The sequence below is a fragment of the Glycine soja genome, chromosome 16 (genome assembly GCF_004193775.1).
Source record: "Glycine soja cultivar W05 chromosome 16, ASM419377v2, whole genome shotgun sequence".
Lineage (NCBI taxonomy): Eukaryota > Viridiplantae > Streptophyta > Magnoliopsida > Fabales > Fabaceae > Glycine > Glycine soja.
Genome location: NC_041017.1, coordinates 3,213,131 through 3,234,713, shown reverse-complemented (window position 1 = coordinate 3,234,713; position 21,583 = coordinate 3,213,131). Strand labels below are relative to the sequence as shown.

Below are 21,583 nucleotides of genomic sequence, written 5' to 3'. Positions count from 1 at the left end.
GAAACTCATAAAAGGTTTTATCACAGTTTTAGTTTCTTTTTTGTTTAAACAAAATAGTCCATTATGTTATCCCATAATTGATTATCAGAGCTTTCCACGCTGCCTGTGTGTTGTATTATATTTGAGTTGTGTTTTTTGAGAGAAATATTTGAGTTGTCAGTTGTGTTATATATTATTAATAATGACAATTAAATAATAATAATAATGTGTTTTTATTTAATATTTATTTTATTTTATTTTATTTTCTTACTTATTAATCAACTTCAATTTAAATATTTACCTTCTATTTCATTTGATTTTTTCTCAACCAAATAACTTCTATTTTCTTGTTTTCTTTCCTCACTTTTTTACTTTCATTCCTAGAAACTAAATAAAGAAAAGAGATGTCTTGATTTCAACAGCCTTTTCCTTTTTTTCTCTCTCTTTTTTAAGATAATGTCTTTGTCCTTGAAGTTATAGATTTTAGAGTTTATACTTTATTTAAGTAGAGTCCACTTCTAATAATGTTTCTTACCAAATAAATATTGCTTATTTTGCCAAAACAAAATTTATAAGTATGAGATATTATTTTATGAGCAATGTCAACGACAGTTTTTCTTTTTCTGGTAGTATCTTTTCAATACCATATATCTGATAGGTTGATATTAGTTGAAAATCACCAAATTTGGTGGAACTCTCACCCTACCCGTGGATCAATCGACAAATTTTGCGTCATTTGGTTGCATTTTATAGTTTCATTGGTATAGCCAACTGAATGGTTTTTTCATGAATATTTTTGTAATTGTAACTAGGACTGAAAAATGAATTGAAATTGTTTCAGCCCGACTCAATTTGATAAGTATTGGTTCAACTCACAGTTTGACTTGAGTTTAGTTTGTTAGCTCAATTTGATATAAAATTATAATTATTTTATATATTTTTATTTATTTTGTACAAAATAAAATTAATTAAAAAGTTAATTACATGAACTTAATAATATAAATATATTATTTAATATGTTTGTGCGAGAGAGTTTTTATTTGTGTAATTACAATTTTATTTTCTAATTAGTTTTTTAGGAATAAATAAATCTAAAATAATATATTTATATTTAGTTGAGTTTTATATAGTTTAAGTTTAGCTTGTAGCGGGATCAATTTTAACTCAAGTTAACTCATTTAGTTTATAGATCAAGTTTAAAGAATTAATTACCAAATTGAGTCTCAAACTATTTTTATAACTATACTTATGTTTAAGTTGGTTTGATTCATTATCAGTAAATTTTGTAAATTATTTAATCTCAAATAAACATGAATAAGTACACAAAAATGTAAAATAATAAAGTTTTAGTTTGAAAAAAAGGAGAAAATTATTTAACAAAAAGCCGTTAAAATTGCTGTTAGGAATAATTAGTAAGAAATATGTAGACAACTGTAAGTCACATATTTTTGTGTGGGGATCTGTAATTTGACAGTTAAACAAAAAATGTTTACATGCATTTCTAAAAGTGGAGGAGATTTGAAAAGGGATTGCAATTTGTCACTGCCAATTAAGAGTAGACAAACAGTACACATCCAACATGACCAACAAAGATATTCGTAATCACCAAAAACCATACTTATATTTTTTTATTTTTTTTTTCCTTATTCTTATTACGTCATTTTAGAGCTTACATATTTTAGATATTCAGAATTGCAGAGTAGTCTATAGCAACAGTTTCAATTATAGCTGCCGGAGCTGAGGACTCTAAGAAGTACTATGAATGGGAACATGTTCTCTCTTTCATGTGCCTCTTCTATGTCGGTGCCATTGAGGAAATTAAAATTGATTTGTTTTAAATGTCATGACATTTTTAACATCCAAGCTTAAACTATTTTTTTTAATAAAAAAATCTGTTTAAAAATTCAAAAATCTGTATACCAATTTTTTTTTAAAAGTTAAATAAACAGACCTTAAGTCTCGAAACAAAAACTTAACATGGGTAAGTGATATATTTGATTTAGAAAAGAGACGAGAATAGAAGAAAGAAAGAGAGCATAAAATGAGATGATTTTTTAGATTGCGTCGACGTATATAAAGTGAAAAGTGAAAGGAATATATATATATATATATATATATATATATGACATAAATATCCTTAATAAATAATAAAAAAGTATGTAAAATAAAGATAAAATAGTTTTTTTTTATTTCATTATCAAAACATCACCTTTCCTCCTATATTTTTGTGTTAAAAGTAACAAATGAAAGTCACAAGATTAATCTCCTAAAAAAGTAAAATATTAATTAACGGAAAATTCTTCTCGCCATAGATGCTATTTTATTTGCATAGACTAAAATTGAGCCCATGTAATATGATTAAAAAGTTTAAATTACTAGCCACTCAAATGTTAGTTTTCTCCTCTATTCATTTTTCACTTTTGATAGGATGATAAAATATATAGGCCCACATTTTTTTTAATCTTTTCTTTCTTGCTAAAGTGAAACTAGACCGTGAAATTCCATCCTTGACTGTTCCTTCATTTTTAAACATACTCTAAGAGTCTAAGGCATTTCAGATTCTTAGCTAATTTATGACTTATTCAACTAATTTATAAGTTTAACAAAAGTTAGACGGTTTAGCTTTATTTATTTATTGAGTCTAACCCCAGCTCAGCAGCTTCATGTAAGAAAAACATATTTAAATTAACTCGTTTTAATCGTTTAAGGCAAAGTCATTGTTTTTTTTTTTTGTTAATGTTTAAGGTATAACCTATTTAACCCGTTTCCCACCCAAGAGCCCCATGTGCATGATTCAGCCCAGTATAAGATGCATGCCTTCTTGCTTTGTGTGCCTCATTTTGTGTTTAAGAAAAGCTTGCTAATTAAAAGTATTTTTTTTAAAAAATTATCTATGTATTTATATTTTTACTTTTTAATACTTTGATATTAAATTCTTTAACAAGTGTCCTTAATTCTTCCTTTCCCAATTCCCGCGTGTCTTTTTTGGCAATAATTATTATCTTTGTTTTTTATTTTTTATTTTCTTATAAGCATTATCTTTGTTTTCTTATCCTCTGAGAATATAGGCAGGATTTTACTAGCAATAATATATACTTGCACTGAAAATGTAACTGCAGCTGTAATTTACAAGACGGTATCCATTTTCTGTTTTACAAAAAGAACACAAACAAAAAAATATTGAGAAATTTGTAGAGAGAGAGAGTGAGCATCAAAACTACACACTATACAGAAAAGGTCACAACCGAACAAAAATTTTCAGTCAACAAGAGAAGCAACATGCGGTAGCATCTAGTCAAACCTCATTTTCCTCATAATTAGCCAAAGATTTTTTTTTTTTTACAATTAATACTTCTATCATTGATCAGAAAATGCATTAATTACATCAGAGAGGGATCCACAAAAACAATGACTGTAAATGCAAGGTAAACAAAAAATGAAATATAAAACATTTAACAAGTTAATGAATTAAAACAATAAATAAAAGAAGGGCAGCAGTACCATCAATGTAACCATTTAAACAACAATGAACTCCTCCCATCAGCCACCATTTAGAAAAATGTAATTATAAAACTAAGTAACTAATTCATTGGTTGGTCAAATAATACTCCGTAACATCAAAGGAAAAAAAGAATTATTCAGTTAAGTATCAGGTAAACAACCTTAGAAAGATTTTATTTCTTTGTCAGCTGTCACCAACTAGAGATACCTTCAGTCAGCAATAACTAGTATTCCACATCTAAGCTAGAATTGCATTTTTCTTTCCCATCTTTAACAGCAAACGTGCTTGCTGTGATTTTGCTATGGCATGAAAAGGAGGGTGCATGGTTCTTCTCAGGTAAATTTTCTTGTTAACTATAAAAGGAAGCGTGGAAAAAACAAATCCAATACAAAATAGTACTTGACCTTTCTGGTCTAATTCTTCTAGAATGTCAAAATGTAATACATTCAAAGCAAATAGCTGTCCGGCAGTGAGTGAAAAGCTATTAAATCACAAAATATTATAAGAAATTGAAGTTATTTTTAATAAAGGAATAACACCAATGACCAATGACAACCAAAAAGGCAGCACCCACGAAAACAAATACCAAAGTGCTGGATAATTAGAGAGATAGTTTGCCAAAAAAGAAAAAAATGCTTATGCGTTGAGTTTCTAATTATGGGAACATTTTCAGACACCAACTGGGATGCCACAAATTGGCTAGTGATTATTGATTAATAATATAATCAATCGCAAAAACAACATGCATTTGATAATTCAGACCTAACATGATGACAATTCAAGGCGCTGTAAATGATAAAACAGGATGATGGACGCTGTTCTTTGTATAGTTGATTCTGAGAAACCATATTAGTTGTTACCGATTCCAATACCACATAACTTGCAACTTATATTACACAGCTTGTAACAAGTCAAGCTTATTTTATTGCAAAATCCACTGCTGTAGCACGCAACTGGGGTAGTAAAGCAGCTAATAGATTTGGACAATTTTACAATGCAAAACGATTTTTTAACAAAACCACTTCAATTTTTTGTTCAAATATTTCTTTTACTCTTATCAGTGAGGTGGGATCAAAATTGAATCATTGTCATTGCTTTTGTCGTAATTACATTACAAGTTAAAAATAAACATGTTAAACACACACGTATATATAAAGTTAATATTTCATTCATTTGGAAGAAGAATATTTGAATTAAGAAGCTCAGTAAACCACTCTTCCAAGTTCCAACATCCTGAAGGCAACTAATTTACATCCACATCAAATGTTACTTGTTTTTCCCCATCCTCTCCTTGGAGAGAAAAAAAAGGGGAGAGAAGGGGTGCTTACTAAGTTACATCTCTATAATCTGGATAATCCCAGAACTTTGTTATCGAACACTAACATTGACATTCACATCCAAAGGAGAAAAAACATTCCCTGTATATGATTCAGAATCAGCAGTTGACACTTCCAAGTCGCCATCAGATAAGCTTCCACCAGTAGACGACGCACCATTGCCTGAATCAGCCTTCACCCCATGAAAGGAATCCCCAGTAACCAGCGCTTGAAGCAACTTGGGTGGTGGAGGAACACTCACCTCCACCAACCCTTCCAACATCTTCACCACCATACCCATTGTAGGTCTCATTGCCTCATCATCTTGAATGCACCAAACTGCAACCAAAGCAACCCTCCTAGCCTCCTCAATGTTATACGCATTCCCAAGCCTCTTATCCATCACATCACTCACATTCCCCTCGATTATCCTCTGCGCGGCCCATGGCGGGAAGAACCACTTCCCTCCCATCTCATCACCACTCTCTCCACCACCTCCTCCTCCTCCAGCAGACAGAGGCGCCTCCACATTCCTCCGACCGCCAATTAGCTCCAGCAACGTCATTCCATAGCTGTAAACATCCGCCTTGGTGGTAATCGCCACTCCGGAAATCCACTCTGGCGCAACATACCCCCACGTCCCCCTCATGGTCACCAACACCCTGCTGAAGTCTCTCCCGATGAGCTTTGCCAGCCCGAAATCCGAAACCTTGGCAGTGAAATCCCCATCCAAAAGAATGTTCTCGGGCTTGATATCACAATGTATGATGCAACACCTACACTCCTCATGTAAATAAGCAATCCCCTTAGCAGTCCCAACAGCAACCCTAAACCTAACATCCCAACTCAAACAAGGCCCTTCCTTTCTCAAATAAACATTAAGGGCACCGTTCTGCATATACTCATAAACCAAAAGCCTATGAGAATTCTCAGAGCAAAACCCTCTCAGCCTCACAAGATTCACATGCTGAATGTTCCCAATTGTGGACACCTCAGCCCTGAACTCCTTCTCCCCACCCCCCGGCCTCTCCAACCTCTTCACCGCCACAACCGAAGCATCACTCAACTCCCCTTGAAACACAGTCCCAAACCCTCCATGCCCAACCTTCTCCGAAAACCCGCGCGTCGCCAACTGAAGCTCCTTGTAAGAAAACACCTTCAAATTCAACACAGGCACAAACCCATCTTCCTCCTCCTCCTCCAACCCCTTTCTTCCACCACCCCTCTTCTTCTTCACCATCACCAACAAAGCCATCACCACCACCCCCAAAACCACAACAACTCCAATCACAACCCCACTCAAAACCTTCCTATCAAACACCTTCTTCCTCCCACCAGATCCCCCCTTTGGAACCCTAACATAAAAACCCCCACTTTCACCACCACCAGTCAAATTCTGAAAATCCGAAAGCAACCCATAAAAATTCCTACACACCCCACTCCCTTCGTCAAAACTCAACCCAACACACCCACAATCCCTCAAACACTCCCCCTCACAAAAGCTTCTAGATTTCCCCTTGATCAAACTCACATTCCCAAACCCAAACCTCACATCCCCCAGATCTCGAAACCCATCACTCCCATCAGACCCCGCGTCCCCACGGTAACACCCTTTCGAATAATCACCAGAACCCCACCCATCACCATCCAGAGGCTCAAACCCACTGACACACTCACACAGCTTCGAAGTTTCTCCAATGCAAACTCCGAACCTTCCGCAGAGTCCGCGAACCTGGCAAACGGGTTCGGGCATGGACCAAAACATTTTCCAGGAGCCTGCTTGGTTGTTCCACGTGTACTGCCGGATTTGTCCGAACGGCTCCACACGGAACATCGTCGGAGGTTGGGTTCCGGTCTCCGACGCGCGTTCGGAGAATCCAAACTCCGCGGCGGGGGAGAAAGGGGAGAGAAAGTGGAAGCTGTATAAGTAAGGGATGGACATTTCGGGGATGTTGAGGAATTTTCCGTCGGTCCAGTTTCCGGTGGACCAGTAAGAAACGGTGTCGTTAAAGACGAGCTCGAATTCGCCAAAGAACGGTGGCTTTAGCCGCAGAGAGTAGAGTCCTGGAGTCGGGTCGGTTTGGGTTCGCCAGGAGGTTAGAGAGTTGAAGCGAGTTAGATTCATGCCGGGGAGCCACGTGTCGGTGGGGGAATCGAAGCTCTGCCATAGAACGAGGCCGTTGGGGGCAGAGAGGATTAGGTTACCGGAGTCGAGAAGCTTGAGGGAGAGGTTTGATGAGGTGTTGAAGGTGGGGGCGGTGCTCCAGAGAGTGGTGTTGGAGTGGGTTAGGATCAATGAACCGGTTTGGGTTAAGTGGAGGATTGAACCGGTTTGGGTTGGGGAAGGGTGGAGGCGGTTGGCGACCCAGGTGGTGTTGGGGAAGGGGAGGGAGGTGTGGCGGATGGCGAGGTAGAAGGAAAAGGAGAAGGAGAAGAGGCCCAATTGGAAGGTGTTGTTGGGGCTCTTGAGAGTGGTATTGCCTTGGAGGATTATGGTGGTGCTTGAGGAAGTGGAAGAAGAGAAAATGAGAATGAGAAGGAAGAAAAGAGACAAGGACATTGTTTTGTTTTATGGAGGAAATGGAATTGCATGTCTTAAGGCCCATAATGTCATAATGCCATGCATTGAGATAATCATGATTAATAGGAAGATTAAATTAAAGTCTCCTTTTATGGGGCAACTAATAAATCTTCATTAACAATTTAGCTGTTTCTTGATAACCAATACTTTTTAGACACACTAGCTGATTCGGATTGTTTAGTTATTTTTAGTAACTTGATATTTAATATATGATGATGCTTTCTTATTTTTTTTTTAATAAGGATATTTTCTATAACTTAAAAGTGGAAAGATTAATTCTCTTTTGATATAAAGATTATAAATGTGAATTTTATTTTTAAATATCTTTTTCAAATTCACGATAAAAAGGTAAACCATAATCAGAAAATTTAAAGGATTTAATTAATTGTCAATTGCGCCAAACTTCATCATTGAGCAATATTTATTACGTAATGTTTCAGAATAATTAACATTTCAGAGAGTTCAAAATTAATATGTTAAATTAAAGAGAGTCGCGTATACGTGAATGTTTGGTTTAAATAATGATATTTTGCCATTTGAAAAGCTGAATCCGACAATGCATGAAAATTATAACATAAACCTTATTGGAATAAAACTTAAAAAATAAAAAAACAAAGAAATAAAAAGGCAAGGGGTGAAGGAAAATGCAGAGAAGAGGGTGATTTGGGAAGAAGACAAATTGGAGTGAAACGGTGGTGGCAGACAAATGCTCTGAAGTCCACTCATCAAGTTATCTATTTTCAACGTAGGAATGGAAAAAATAATTAAAATAAGGCTTTTTGAGGAAAAAAATAACACTTCTTTTTATGAAATGAAATATCTAGTTTTTTATTTATAAGTAAAAAAAGGATAAAATAATAGCACGCAGAGGGAAAGGGGACCATTAAAATATGGGAAAGAAACAAGTGAAAGAATTGACAAGCATGTTAAACCCAAAGATATAAATTTATGACGGATTGATGATATAAATTTTTTATATTATCAGTGTATAATTTTTTTCTTATTTAAAACTATTTTTCAGAAATTATTAAAATAAATTGAACGCCAAAATAACTAGCCGAAACTTATACTAATTAATTAGTGTAATACACCGTCTAGTCATGTCATATATCTATTTTTCTATTTATATTATGTTAATTTAAGCAAAATTAAACTTTAATTTTTTAAGTAAGTTTTATATTTTAATTTTGTAGCTAAAGACAAAGACATCATTAAAGTGATCAACAAAATTCTCAATAGATATTAATAAAAGAATATTGACAAATAAAATTTCGCAACATGATAAGAATTTTTTTTCCTAATCTGCAACCTTTCTTCATTTATTGTTGTGTGCTTCTCTGGAGCTTTGGTGATTTCCACCAAAGTTATCTCTTTTAACTTCTTTAAAAAAAGTTAATTTCATTGTAGAGTATTAATAAATTATTAGTTTGATTGATATTAGATTTAAATAAAATCTTATATTTGAGTTTAAATAAAAAAATATAATTAAAAAAATAAATATTTCACACTAATATCATGAATATAATGAAAAAAATTATATAGTTAATATGTTAGAGTTTGAGCCTGATGAACCGCACAAACACAAAGTGGCCTGTAGCTTCTGGAGCTTTTCAAATATGGAATATTCCCATGTATTGTAAAAGATTGCATTGTACATTTGTACTATTGTGTAAATTTTCAATTTACCATATGTTATTTTTTATTCGAATTAGAATTTTATGCATTAACTCAATTTAATTTATATTTTTTTTATATATTTGAACTGTTTAAAATTTGAGTATTTCTTATATTTTTGTTTTTACCGTATAATAGTTTCTATGTCAATAAAAATTGTTCATAAATACTTTTTTTTTATAATTTTAAGTTAACGTAAAATTTAATACTTTTTAAACAAAATATTTGCAATAAAACATTGTAATTAATTATATATTTTATGTACCAAAAGGTAGATATATAATTATATACTGTTTTTTTAAATAATAAAGTTATATACATTAAATTATGAATAATATTTTAATTTAATTGGAATATGTAATTCTATTTTAACTTTTCAATGCATTTAAAAGTATTGAGTATAAAAATTAGTTATATTATTTTAAAAAAATAATTTTATTTGCAATTTTCACTAGGTGTAAGTTATTGCCACCAAAGTCCAACTCAACCAACCACTCCAAGGAGGTCCACTCAGAGATTGTTAGTACAATTATATGTATTTTTTGTAGGGAAGTCAATCAATTCAGGGTTTGACTTATGTATGTAAAATTTGTTTGTTTTCCCATAGTTGCTACAAATTCATTGAAAGTTGTTTTATGGCTGCTAATTCTAGCTTCGCTAACAGTTGAAGGGTTTGATTACGACTTTGAATTTCACTCGTCATTTTATTTTTTTCAAAGTTTTGCCCCACATTATTTTGGAAAAATGGTTTTAATGATAATATATATGGTCATTAAAGAAGAAAGCCAAGAAGAAAAATTGCTGTTATTCGGCATGCTTATCAATCAATTAAAGTTTTATGATCAAAACGTCATCATGAGGTTTTAATATTTTATGATCAAAACATCATCATGAGGTTTATTTTTGACAATCTCTACTTTTTTGTCTTTTCTTTTATTTTCCTAGCCAATCAAAACAAGTTATTATACCCCATGGTTGTCAAGATTTGCGACTCCTATGTGGATTAGAGTTTATAATTCCAGCAACTACTAAGGTGTCCTCGATTCCTATTTCTAAAAATTACTTTTTTGTTTTTAATAAGAGAACTTTCTTAAAGTTTTTTTTTTCAGTTTCTAACATAAAAAAATACATTTCTAAGTAATTTTACCTTTGGTTTAATATGTTTTTTAATTCATGTAAAATAATATCTCTTCATTTTAGTCCCTATAAAATTTTACAAGGCCTTTTAGTCCCTGTATTTTCATCTGTTAACAATACAGTTCTCGTTATTAACTTGGGTTGCGGATGTGAAAATTTTTGTGAGCACTTTCAAGACTTTAATCCTATTAAATAATAATTTTAATAAAGATAAATACTTTTTTTATAAAAAAAATCGATTTAACCACAAGAACTATATTGCTAACAAAGAAAAATATAGGAATTAAGAAGTACTCGTAAGATTTTATAAGAACTAAAGTGAAAAATATGTTATGTTACAAGTCAAACATATTAAACCATTTTTAGTTTCCTAATGTTAGTTTTGTATTACTCATTCTTTTTTGCACTGTTTCTCATCTTCACCCACTCCTACTCTAAATTGTTTTTTTTGAAAATTATTTTATAAATAATTTCTTAAAACTCAAAAATAAAAAACACAATCAAACACACCATAACATTTATTACTTCAATGATGGATCATCCAGTACTGCCATCATCCGTTACACTTCTGTTTAGAACAGTTTTCTTTTATCATATGTTACAATAGTCAATAAAGGTAGGCAGAGTAGGGAAGTTCACAGTACTAAACAAGGGAAAGAGGTCTCTATCAATAATCAATCCATGACAAGGAATTTAGGGGGGGGGGGGGGGGGGGGTTTAAATGGAAATGTTGTATGACTTTGATTTGATACAATCAACATTTGAGTAGGGAAATTAGGGTAGGGAGGCATTAATGGTACCATTGACATGTTGAACTTATTGTGCTATTTGTTTAATTCACTCACTCACGTGCAGTTTTTGGAGTTTAAACTTTACACTAAGCCAAACTATCCATACACATGTGCACAGAAAGACAACTGGAAAAACCAGAATACTATCCATACACATGTGCACAGAAAGACAACTGGAATAAACCTGAATAGTAGAATGTGTAATAGCTCTTGCTTACTCTTCTACAGCATCCAACTTCCACCATAGGAAAACAACAAATTTTGAGATCACTGTCAAACAGCAAAACCAGCAGAATCTACACTGATTAACAATGTTCACAATAACCCCTTTTTGCCACCAAGCAGAAGAGATTTCAATTTAAAACAAAGGGGTCCAGTGTATACAACAAAAGAAGGGATCCCCAACAACATCCACCACGATATATACATTGAAAATGTGGCAAAATGTAAAGCAGACTTGATTTACAAGACCAGTATGCATTTTTTTTTCCTCTCAGAAAATAACATAGAAAAACAAATAAATATTGAGAAATTTGTACAAGAAAATGGAGAGAGAGCAGCAAAGCGACATGGGGGTGGGGAAGGAGGGGAAGCCATTCTGGGAACATGAGTTTCTTCTTGAGAAAAGCTTCACTCTTTCACTTTGATAATAGGTGAGTTCTGACATGAGAAATTGCACTCAGAGACATGTAATGTGGTGTAGCATTCTGTCAAAACCTTCTCATTCTTCTTCTCACATATTGTACACACAATGAATGGGTCCATTAAAACAAGAGCTTTTAAATGCTCTAGGAATTGAAAATGAATTTGTACTATCTTCAAACCAGCTATCAAACAATTAGTTTTCATCTATCTTTCACGCATTTAGCAAGCTCTTCTTTTTTAAACAACAGAACTAGTTCAATGTCTGGTCAAATATCATCTCCTGTAACATCAGAAGGAAAAAGTATTTCACAACAGCTCAGCATAATTGGTAAACAAGATAAAAATGCTAAGAAAGATGGTATTCTTATTGTCAACAATAACCAATAATACACATTAATTAGTAGGAACTGGTGGAGTTCATTAAAACAAAATGCATAAAAGTAAACCACCCTCTTTTCATTATATATAGTTAAGAAGGAATTGATGAAGAAAGCCAAACCTGATTGCATATAGGACAGGAATCACTTCTTTCCATCCACTCAAGAATGCAAGACAGGTGAAAGTGGTGTTCACATTTTGTCAGAGTTTTAGGATTCTCAACATCATATTCTGCATTAAAAATTTTAAAAGAAAAATATCAAAGGACAGTTTCCAGAGATAGTCAGAACTTATTGGTCCTGATCCCTCAACTGAAACATGGAAAATCTGACTTTAAAAGATAATTTCTACGGACCATCAAGACAAATTGGACAGCCGTCCTCTTCTTCTGTTACTAATGCATGAAATTCTTTAGATTTTGACAATTCAGCCTTGCTTGGAGATATAGGTGCTGAATTAGCTTTAGCTTTACAGTCAGATTCTTCAAGATCATCGCATGTAATTAATGTTTCAAAGCTACTACCACTAACTGTTACTCTGCCTGATTCAGAATCTGTTGATGCTGGACCTCCCAGGACCATATCATAAGGTGGAGGTGCGGGAGGGGACTGGTATGTATCAGGTGTGGAAGTTTCCAGGTTCAAGCTTACCAGCAATCCAGTAGTGAGGGACATAGCCCTACCATCATTAGATGTTAAAGACTCACGCTCTTCTAAAGTTGGTGGGCACTGAAAACAGGAGTATTTTAGATATCGTATCATATGTTATTATGTTATGCCATCGTCAAAAACACTTGACAAGGAAGCATATTATTTTTCATCATTTCATGAAGAACTTGATTTCAAAGAGAACAATGAGAACAATCAAGTTAAACTAAAACTCAGCCACCTTTACATCTGACATCTCCCACGGAACCATTCATACATGGGGAAATGCTGCAGAATTTCTCTTACTTAAGGTTATAGAGAGAAGAAGCCACGGATACTATGGAAAGAGTTAAAAATTGCATTGAGTCCATGTAGAACACTTTTGTTTAAGCTCCTAAGAATTCTTTGCGAATTGCAAAATAACAATGAAGTTGCTTGTTCATACTCATTCTTCTCAACATACCATTACCAATAGCCAAGTCCAATCCTAGAAATTATCAATATGAAGGCAGCTGTGGATTTTATTTCACTTTCTTGCCATTAATCTTTGTAAGAAATTAAAAGAAATATTGAAACAGGACTCATTTAAATAATAAAAAGGGAGAAAAGATATGGATCTTTACTAATCTTTCATTAATTTGCATCCTATCACAACTTCCCCCACCTTTCAAGGTGCAGCTTTCCAAAATTCATTTCAAACATGAGCGAATGATGAACTAAATTTCTGTCAATTCCATAACATTGTTCATTGCTCAAGTTTCTTCCATCACCGTCATCCCTTCAAGCAATGGCTGCTAAGGAAACTTTTTGATCTTTCAATTAAGTGACAACACAACACCAAGGATTATCCTTCTATATGCTTCCCAGTCTTGAGTAAGCATCTATTTAGTCAAATTTAACTACTGATTGTCACTTCACTGATCTATGAGAAAATTAAAAAAGAGGAAATAAAAATAGAACAGGTGCAAAGTCTATATATTATCTGGCAGCAACTTTGATGCATGCCTGCATTTAAGAAAATTAGTCATAATCACACCCATTATATGAGACTTAATGTAACATGAAAATAGTGATTTTTGCAAATAAAATATTGCAGAGGTCACATGTGGTTGACATGGGTGATCACCAATAGCAGCCATTTTGAGGCATTTTAACAGCAAGTTGACAATGAAATAGTTTGATTTTCCCTTCATATGACAGTGATAACAAGCATAGAGCGGTGAAGCTGTTTGGAAGTAAAAACTAAGATTGCAGGAGGACTGGAGTAGTAACAGATTCATTTGATTGAACTTGAACTATTATATTATCTTTGATTTCCCTTGACTTATTACGTAAATAGATTCCTAAATGTTTTTATTGAAGAGGACAACTTACTAGATGAAATCTGGTACTTAATGAACCTTCAATATTCAATATTATTTATAATTAAATCTACCACATATTTTAATGGACCAACTTTTTTTTTTTCCGGGAGTTAGTAAGCATGTTTAATGGAGTGACTGATAGCAACTGTTTTGATTATTTGTAAGTAACTTAGTATATATTTGCATGAAAGATGGGGAACAAGTGAGAGTATTCTTGGCCGACCTGCTTGTTATTATTTGATTTGATGCAGGGACCCATCCGAGTCTTTTGCAATTGGTACAACAAAAAAATATGTAAGTTCCTATGGATGAAACTTACTAACAAAAACAGTAAGAGAAGAAATTATACTGGGTTTGGAGCTCTTTCAGTATTTCTCTTTGGTTTGTCAGAAACAGTAAGTACCTTTTTTTTTACCTGTTTTGGTTGTTGTCTGAAGTCACAAGGGGGCTCATTTATTAGCAGAAGGAAAAGAACTAAAGGAGAATACAATATAGATGAACTGAGAAGTACTGAAGTACCACTTAGAATCAATACACTACACGCACTATTTCCCATCATTAATTAATCTATTTTATTCAGAATGGTTAAGGGCTTCATAGCAAGAACTAATAGCAAGGTTATTACATTCATGCTTATAATTTATAAGCAACCATATATGCTACAAATCAAGTAAGAGAGGACAGAAAACTACTAACATAGTAATACACTGGTGTTCCATGCAGGTGAGGTTTCCTGGCAGAACAACAGCAACCTCCCATTTTCCAGCAGTCCTTTTCTGTTAAATAATCAAACCTACCAGTGATATTGTCATTCTCTTTGGTTATGTGGGATCGAAAAAGGATCAGTCGCCACCAAACTTTATGCATTCATTCTGCTACAACAAATCAAAGAAGAGTACATACAAATATGTTTCACATTAGAAACAAACTTATATATCCCATAGGGCCATAAAATCAATGACAACTTAAAATCATGCAAACAACACAAAGTGAAACAATCAATTACACAGTTGTAAAACAGCCAAGCCCTTCTTCATCTTGAGAAATAAATAACATCACAACAAATTGCATACAGTCTTTATTACACATGATAGATTATAGTACTGTTACAAAAAAGTCACAAATGCCTTAACCTAATTCATGATCATCCCAATCACATTAACCTAATTCATGATCATCCCAATCACATGTTACAACACAATTAGCATACAAAGTTCAACAAAAAACAAACTTTCCATTCAACAAACCAATCCACACAGTCAACAAGAATGCAGCAGCAACAAAAGAACGAAGTCAGATTCATCACCAGACACAACAAAACAGAGCAAACACCATGGCCCAGAAGAGTACCCAAAACCCATTTGAATCAAAATTGATGGCATAAACAAACAGTTCTTTAAATTTTTTTTGTTTAGGGAATGTAAAAAAAAGTACCTTTTGGAAAGGGGAAAATGGGAAATGGGTTCCACGAAAAGGGAGAGAGGGAGGGGAGGTTGTGAAATTAAGAAGTTCGATTATGTGTACATAGGTTAAGGTTGGTAGTTACACAGTACTTTTGATGTTACTGTGTTATTGTGTTGGTGGGGTTGTGCACGGTGTTACGCGCTCCACTCGTTTCGGTGTCATAAGGAACTTTGTCGTTTTTTGGCTTTGGAATTTGTGAGTGTTAACTTCATCTCTAAAGTCAACTCAATTACTTCATCAACAGATTTATTATAAATATATATAATACAATTTCAATATAAATATAATTTTTTACTCAATAGTTATTTTTATATTTTTTTGATAGAGAAGTTTAAGAATTCGTTCAGTACAGACAAAAAAAAGTAAATTAAAATAAATTTTTTGAATTAAAATAAAATGTAAAAATATGAATCTCATATCAATTTATTATTCATTTATCTTTTTTTAAAATTTTATTTCTCTTCATACGAAGATAACTTAAAATGTAAAAATATGACAAACTTCAAGATTTATATATTCATATACTTATAAATTATTCATCAAGCATAATTTTTAAATTACATAGGTTATAAAAATTGAATTCACCATCTAATGAGATATGAATTTTTTCCTTACCTTTCATAATTATTTTTATGAGTTCAATTGTTATTCACCTGCATACAGTGATAATTTTATAATAGCGTGTTGGAACGGTGTAGTGTAGAGTGTAGACCCACATTCTTATCAACACAATGATATTAAAGAGTATAAAACAATGTTCAAGTCACTGTATATATAACAAACAAAGAATTTATTAGGATTCTAAAGATTTCAAGCATTCATTATATTGTTTGATGAATTATAGCAATTCAAGATTTTTGAAACCTTACAATAATTTTTCTCTCCGTATCAGTTATCATCTGTCTTTATTTGCATTATATATGGGGATGGCAACCAGTTGGATAAAAATTGGCCCGCCTCTGAAAATTTAGATTCAATTACCCTTTTTCTTTTCTTTTCTGGAAGTCAGGAAAACTAGCCTCCTCTCACACTCATGTCCTTTATTTTGGGTACAATTATAATATATTAAACATATTCTCTGTCAAATAATATATATAAAAAATAATATTTAATTTTTAATAAAATAAAATAGTTTAAAAACCAAATTATATTCTTATCATAAATATAAAATTTCAGCTTTATAATTTGTATATTTTAAGAGTAAGAAGTTAATATTGTAAGAAGTTTCTATATTGTTTTACCAGAATGTATAATAAGTTAATTACATATTATAATAATTACCTTAAAAATTATATTAATAATTTTTTATTACACTCACAAATCTTAATACATAGAAATTAAACTCATTTTAATTTCAATAAAAATGAAATTCAATTTAGGTTATTTCAACACGTAAAAAGAAGATCGATAGAAACTCGATTTGGACAATAATTACATTGCAAATTAATCTTACTTATAAGTAAAACTATTAAGAAAATTTTAGTTACTTTTTTTTATTAAGGAATTATTTAGAAGTTAATGATTTATTTATGAACATAATTACACAATACATAATAGAACTAAGCTTTGTTTATTCATGTAATCAATCACATTAATAAAAAAAAAGCTTAATAATTGTTATAAAAGGGGAAAAAGAAACAGAAATATAAACATATTCATTCCACTATGTTTTGTTCCAACCAAGTCTAGAATAATATTCAATGTAATGGAAAGAAATCAAATCTCAATAACGGTTGTTAACTTAACTGTAAGCATTTTATCTCACCAGTAATCACAACTCTGAAAGACCAAATCTTGTTTCTTAGACAACTTCATTGTTGTTTGAGTCTAGACTCCACATTTGAAACATCAACCGTTAAACCTTTGGCCAAATCTCTAACATGAAAAATTCTAAGTGTTAACTGTGTTTAGCTTCTTATGATCTCATCTTATGCTCTGCAAATTCCATTTCAAAAAGCAGCTTCTTTTCCCTCTAACCCCTTGTTCATTTGTCACTCAATGCACTCATTCATGGAGCATAATCAGAGCTTCAGTGCCCGTTCCTGAAGAAACCCATTTCAGGGACCCTCACATTGTTCATTTGTTTTGTGCCAATGCCCTCAAAGTTTCTGCCAGAAGGGCCCTTCTCCCTGAAGGAAAACAGCTACATGCCCATTTGATAAAGTTTGGATTTTGCCATGTTCTGTCCTTGCAAGATCAGATTTTGGGTGTTTATCTTAAGTGTATGGAAGCTGAAAATGTGGAGAAACTGTTTGAGGAATTGCCTTTGAGAAATGTGGTGTCATGGAATATTTTGATTCACGGTATTGTTGGATGTGGCAATGCAATTGAAAATTACTCAAATCGACAACTGTGTTTTTCTTATTTTAAAAGGATGTTGTTGGAAACAGTGGTTCCGGATGGTACAACTTTTAATGGTCTTATTGGTGTTTGTGTTAAGTTTCATGATATTGCCATGGGTTTCCAGTTGCATTGTTTTGCAGTGAAATTCGGATTAGATTTGGATTGTTTTGTGGGAAGTGTTCTTGTTGATTTATATGCAAAATGTGGATTAGTTGAGAATGCTAAAAGGGCTTTTCATGTTGTTCCACGTCCAGATTTGGTTATGTGGAATGTGATGATTTCTTGCTATGCATTGAATTGGTTACCAGAAGAGGCTTTTGGCATGTTCAACTTGATGCGATTGGGTGGTGCAAATGGGGATGAGTTTGTTGGAAGCCCACGTTCCAAGTTGCATTCACGTCCCAAGTTCCTTTTTTTTTATTATTTTATTATTTTGGAACATTTAGTTATTTTTGAATCTGGTGCATTTTCCATCCACATTCAACCCATATCTTTGCAAATATATTTGCAACCACCTTCAGTAACAAATCACGTACCCATCATTTATCTCACGTCTGATAACTTCATATCTCACGTTCTGACAAGTTGAGAGCTCTGTGATGGATGCTCTATAAATAGGATGGGTGCTCTCAGTTTTGTATCACCACACTCACTTCTCTATTCAGAAAAATACCATCTATTCAGAGTGAATAAGGGTCTGGAAGAACAAAATTGTCTTTCAGGTTCGTGTGTGCGCCGCTTCCCGTTTAATTTGCAATGGCTGGAGGTACGCTCATAATATTTTTAATTTCCGCTGTTTGATCTAAATATGTTATTTAAATTGATTTGCATGTTTAGATCAGTATATGTATATTTCTACAGAGTTCACTTTTAGCAGCCTGCTTAGTATATGTGATACCTTGGAATATTATGATTTTGGAAAACAGGTTCACAGTATTATTCTAAGACAGTCATTTGATTCAGATGTTTTAGTGGCTAGTGCATTGATCAACATGTAAGCGAAAAATGAAAATATAATTGATGCATGCAATCTATTTGATAGGATGGTGATTCGAAATGTTGTGGCGTGGAACACCATTATTGTTGGGTGTGAGAATTGTGGAGAAGGGAATGATGTTATGAAGCTTCTCAGAGAGATGCTTCGCGAAGGGTTTTTTCCCGATGAACTGACCATTTCCAGCATTATCAGTTCATGGGGCTATGCTTCTGCCATTACTGAAACAATGGAAGCTCATGTTTTTGTAGTTAAATCATCATTTCAAGAATTTTCATCTGTTGCTAACTCTTTGATTAGTGCGTACTCCAAGTGTGGTAGTATCACTAGTGCATGTAAATGCTTCAGATTAACTAGAGAACCTGACCTTGTTACATGGACTTCATTGATAAATGCATATGCATTCCATGGTCTTGCCAAAGAAGCAATTGAAGTGTTTGGGAAGATGCTATCTTGTGGAGTAATTCCGGATCGAATTTCCTTTCTTGGTGTTCTCTCTGCTTGTTCGCATTGTGGCCTTGTGACTAAGGGACTTCACTACTTTAACTTGATGACCAGTGTGTATAAGATTGTTCCTGATTCAGGTCAGTATACCTGCCTTGTTGACCTTCTTGGACGACGAGGTCTTATAAATGAGGCTTTTGAATTCTTGAGGTTAATGCCAATGGAAGCTGAATCAAATACATTAGGAGCATTTATTGGATCCTGCAATCTACATGAAAATATAGGAATGGCTAAATGGGCTGCAGAAAAGCTCTTCATCAAAGAACCAGAGAAGAATGTAAACTATGGGGTCATGTCTAACATTTATGCTTCCCATAGACATTGGTATGATGTGGAAGGAGTTCGAAGAATGATGGGGAACAAGTGTGATGCAAGAGTCCCGGGTTGCAGCTGGATAGAGATTAGTAATCAAGTTCATTCATTTGTATCCAATGATAAGACACACCTTAAAGCTTTATAAATGTATGCTACATTGAAAATGCTGCTCTGGCCAATGAAGGAAAAAAGTGGTATGAATTCGTGAAGGATACATCAGTCTATGATCTACATAGTGTGCACTTGCATGGATTATCCAATTGAACAAAATTTAAATGCAGTTCTTTACATGTTTTTGGTGTTGTTCTCCAATTAAAATTCAAAGTTTTACTTTGGTAATCTGTGTATTAAAAATTTACATTAAAGACCAACATATGTTACCGAAGTGAAACTATAATTCTGATTGGAGAACGGTACTAAAGTACATAAAGAACATCTAAGTAACCTTTCTTTCGAAGGTGGGCACCTAAACCTTGAGTGGTGGTTTAGAATTTGGATATCAATGTTGATGTTTGAACTAACATGTTAAACAAACGTTCCATCCATAGTTATTTCTTGTTATGAGTAGAGCAATATCCAGAGTTTTTTGCATCTAATGTCAAATTTGTACTGCAGGTATTATTTTTCTAAGCTACAATTAAGACCATGATAATCTACATCATTGTGCCTAGCAGAAGAGTTATCTGTGAGATCTATGATAATCAACTTCTCGCCTGCAGAAAACAGTCAGTTAACTTCTAATTAAAGATACATGTTGTTGATGTGATTAAACATTTTTTTTAAAAAAAAAACTTGTGGGCCGGCCCATTGATCCATGGCCCGTAAAGGACTGAGTTTGGCCAAAAAATTAACTAACTGCAATTAATTTGACTCAACTTAACCTGAGGTGTTTATTCAAATCTATCTTCTTCTTGTAATGTGAGCTAGCACACGGAAGAAGATTATGCTTGGCAAAAATTACAACATTTGGTATTGAAAAACACATGGTTTGTTCACTTTGTTGACTTCTTAATTAGCACCCGCAAAGGAAGAAAAATGGTAGCAGCCGTTTTTACTTTTCAAGCCAACAAAGCCTAATTTAAAATGCTTCAACACGATTGAACTTGGAATGTCTACATTATCAACCAACAACCTAGAAAATTAAACGTTAACCACCTCCAAATTGAACACAGCTTCAATCAATCATAAAGAGGAGCGAAATTTGATCTATGAAATTAGTAATCATATGTATGTTTAAGATGGTACACAAGGCGCTTGAGTAAAAGGAAGAAAAAATTCCCTTTAGGTTCAAATTCCCTTTATATGATAATAGGTTTTTTATGTTAAATTTATGATTAATAACAGTGATTTTTTTCTTCATATTATCACTACCAAAAGTTTTAGCTTATGTTTTTCTCTATTAAGATTTGCAAATTTTAATAAAGGGCACAGAGTTAAGCGTCCACTTTTAATTTTAATTGAGCAATTGTGAGGAAATTACTGGGTGGCCAATGGGTGTACTTTTCAATGTACCGAGACTAATACATTAGTTTAATTTCTTAAATTACGTATCATGTCGGTCGTAATAAATAATCAACGGGCTTGTAATAATTAAAGCATATAATCCCAAAATTGGCGTTGACAGTTGAAACGCCGCCTTAAAAGCTTTTTTACAACTGGACACTGGGCACTGCAGCGTTTATTAAAGAGAAGAAATAAAAATAGCAAATGCACCACTCTCAGTATACACTGTTACTATTAATCATAACATAAAATAGGATAAACTTCTATACTATTATCTAATTATAAATTATCATCAAATATAATTTGTTAATTATTATAATATTTTTTTCATTATGATAATATTTTATTGTTTGAAGATACAATAAATTAAGCTTATGAATATTAGGGACCTTCTTTAATCTTCTTTCTCAAAGGACTTTTTTATAATTAATTAAAATTTATTGAAA

General features: G+C 33.0%; 2 protein-coding genes and 1 pseudogene across 3 annotated transcripts; 1 reads left to right on the top strand and 2 right to left on the bottom strand.

Moving 5' to 3' along the window:
• Positions 1 to 4,629: 4,629 nt before the first annotated feature.
• On the bottom strand, positions 4,630 to 7,411 carry LOC114390518 (G-type lectin S-receptor-like serine/threonine-protein kinase SD2-2). Its single transcript, XM_028351262.1, has one exon. It carries the CDS (start codon positions 7,355 to 7,357, stop codon positions 4,850 to 4,852), a length of 2,508 nt encoding a protein of 835 aa, XP_028207063.1. The 5' UTR covers positions 7,358 to 7,411; the 3' UTR covers positions 4,630 to 4,849.
• A 3,750-nt stretch (positions 7,412 to 11,161) lies between these two features.
• Positions 11,162 to 15,593, bottom strand: LOC114390851 (probable E3 ubiquitin-protein ligase RHB1A). Of its 2 annotated transcripts, none has more exons than XM_028351757.1 (5): positions 15,449 to 15,593; positions 14,711 to 14,886; positions 12,359 to 12,731; positions 12,125 to 12,234; positions 11,162 to 11,905 (listed from the first exon to the last, which is right to left on the bottom strand). In XM_028351757.1, exons 2-5 carry the CDS (start codon positions 14,879 to 14,881, stop codon positions 11,876 to 11,878), a joined length of 684 nt encoding a protein of 227 aa, XP_028207558.1. In that variant the 5' UTR covers positions 14,882 to 14,886; positions 15,449 to 15,593; the 3' UTR covers positions 11,162 to 11,875. The 2 variants fall into 2 exon arrangements, with proteins under 2 accessions (XP_028207558.1, XP_028207559.1); XM_028351758.1 differs by having other exon boundaries at positions 14,711 to 14,889; positions 15,449 to 15,566.
• Positions 15,594 to 17,230: 1,637 nt separating this feature from the next.
• LOC114390472 lies at positions 17,231 to 20,199 on the top strand (annotated as a pseudogene).
• The last annotated feature ends 1,384 nt before the right edge of the window (positions 20,200 to 21,583 follow it).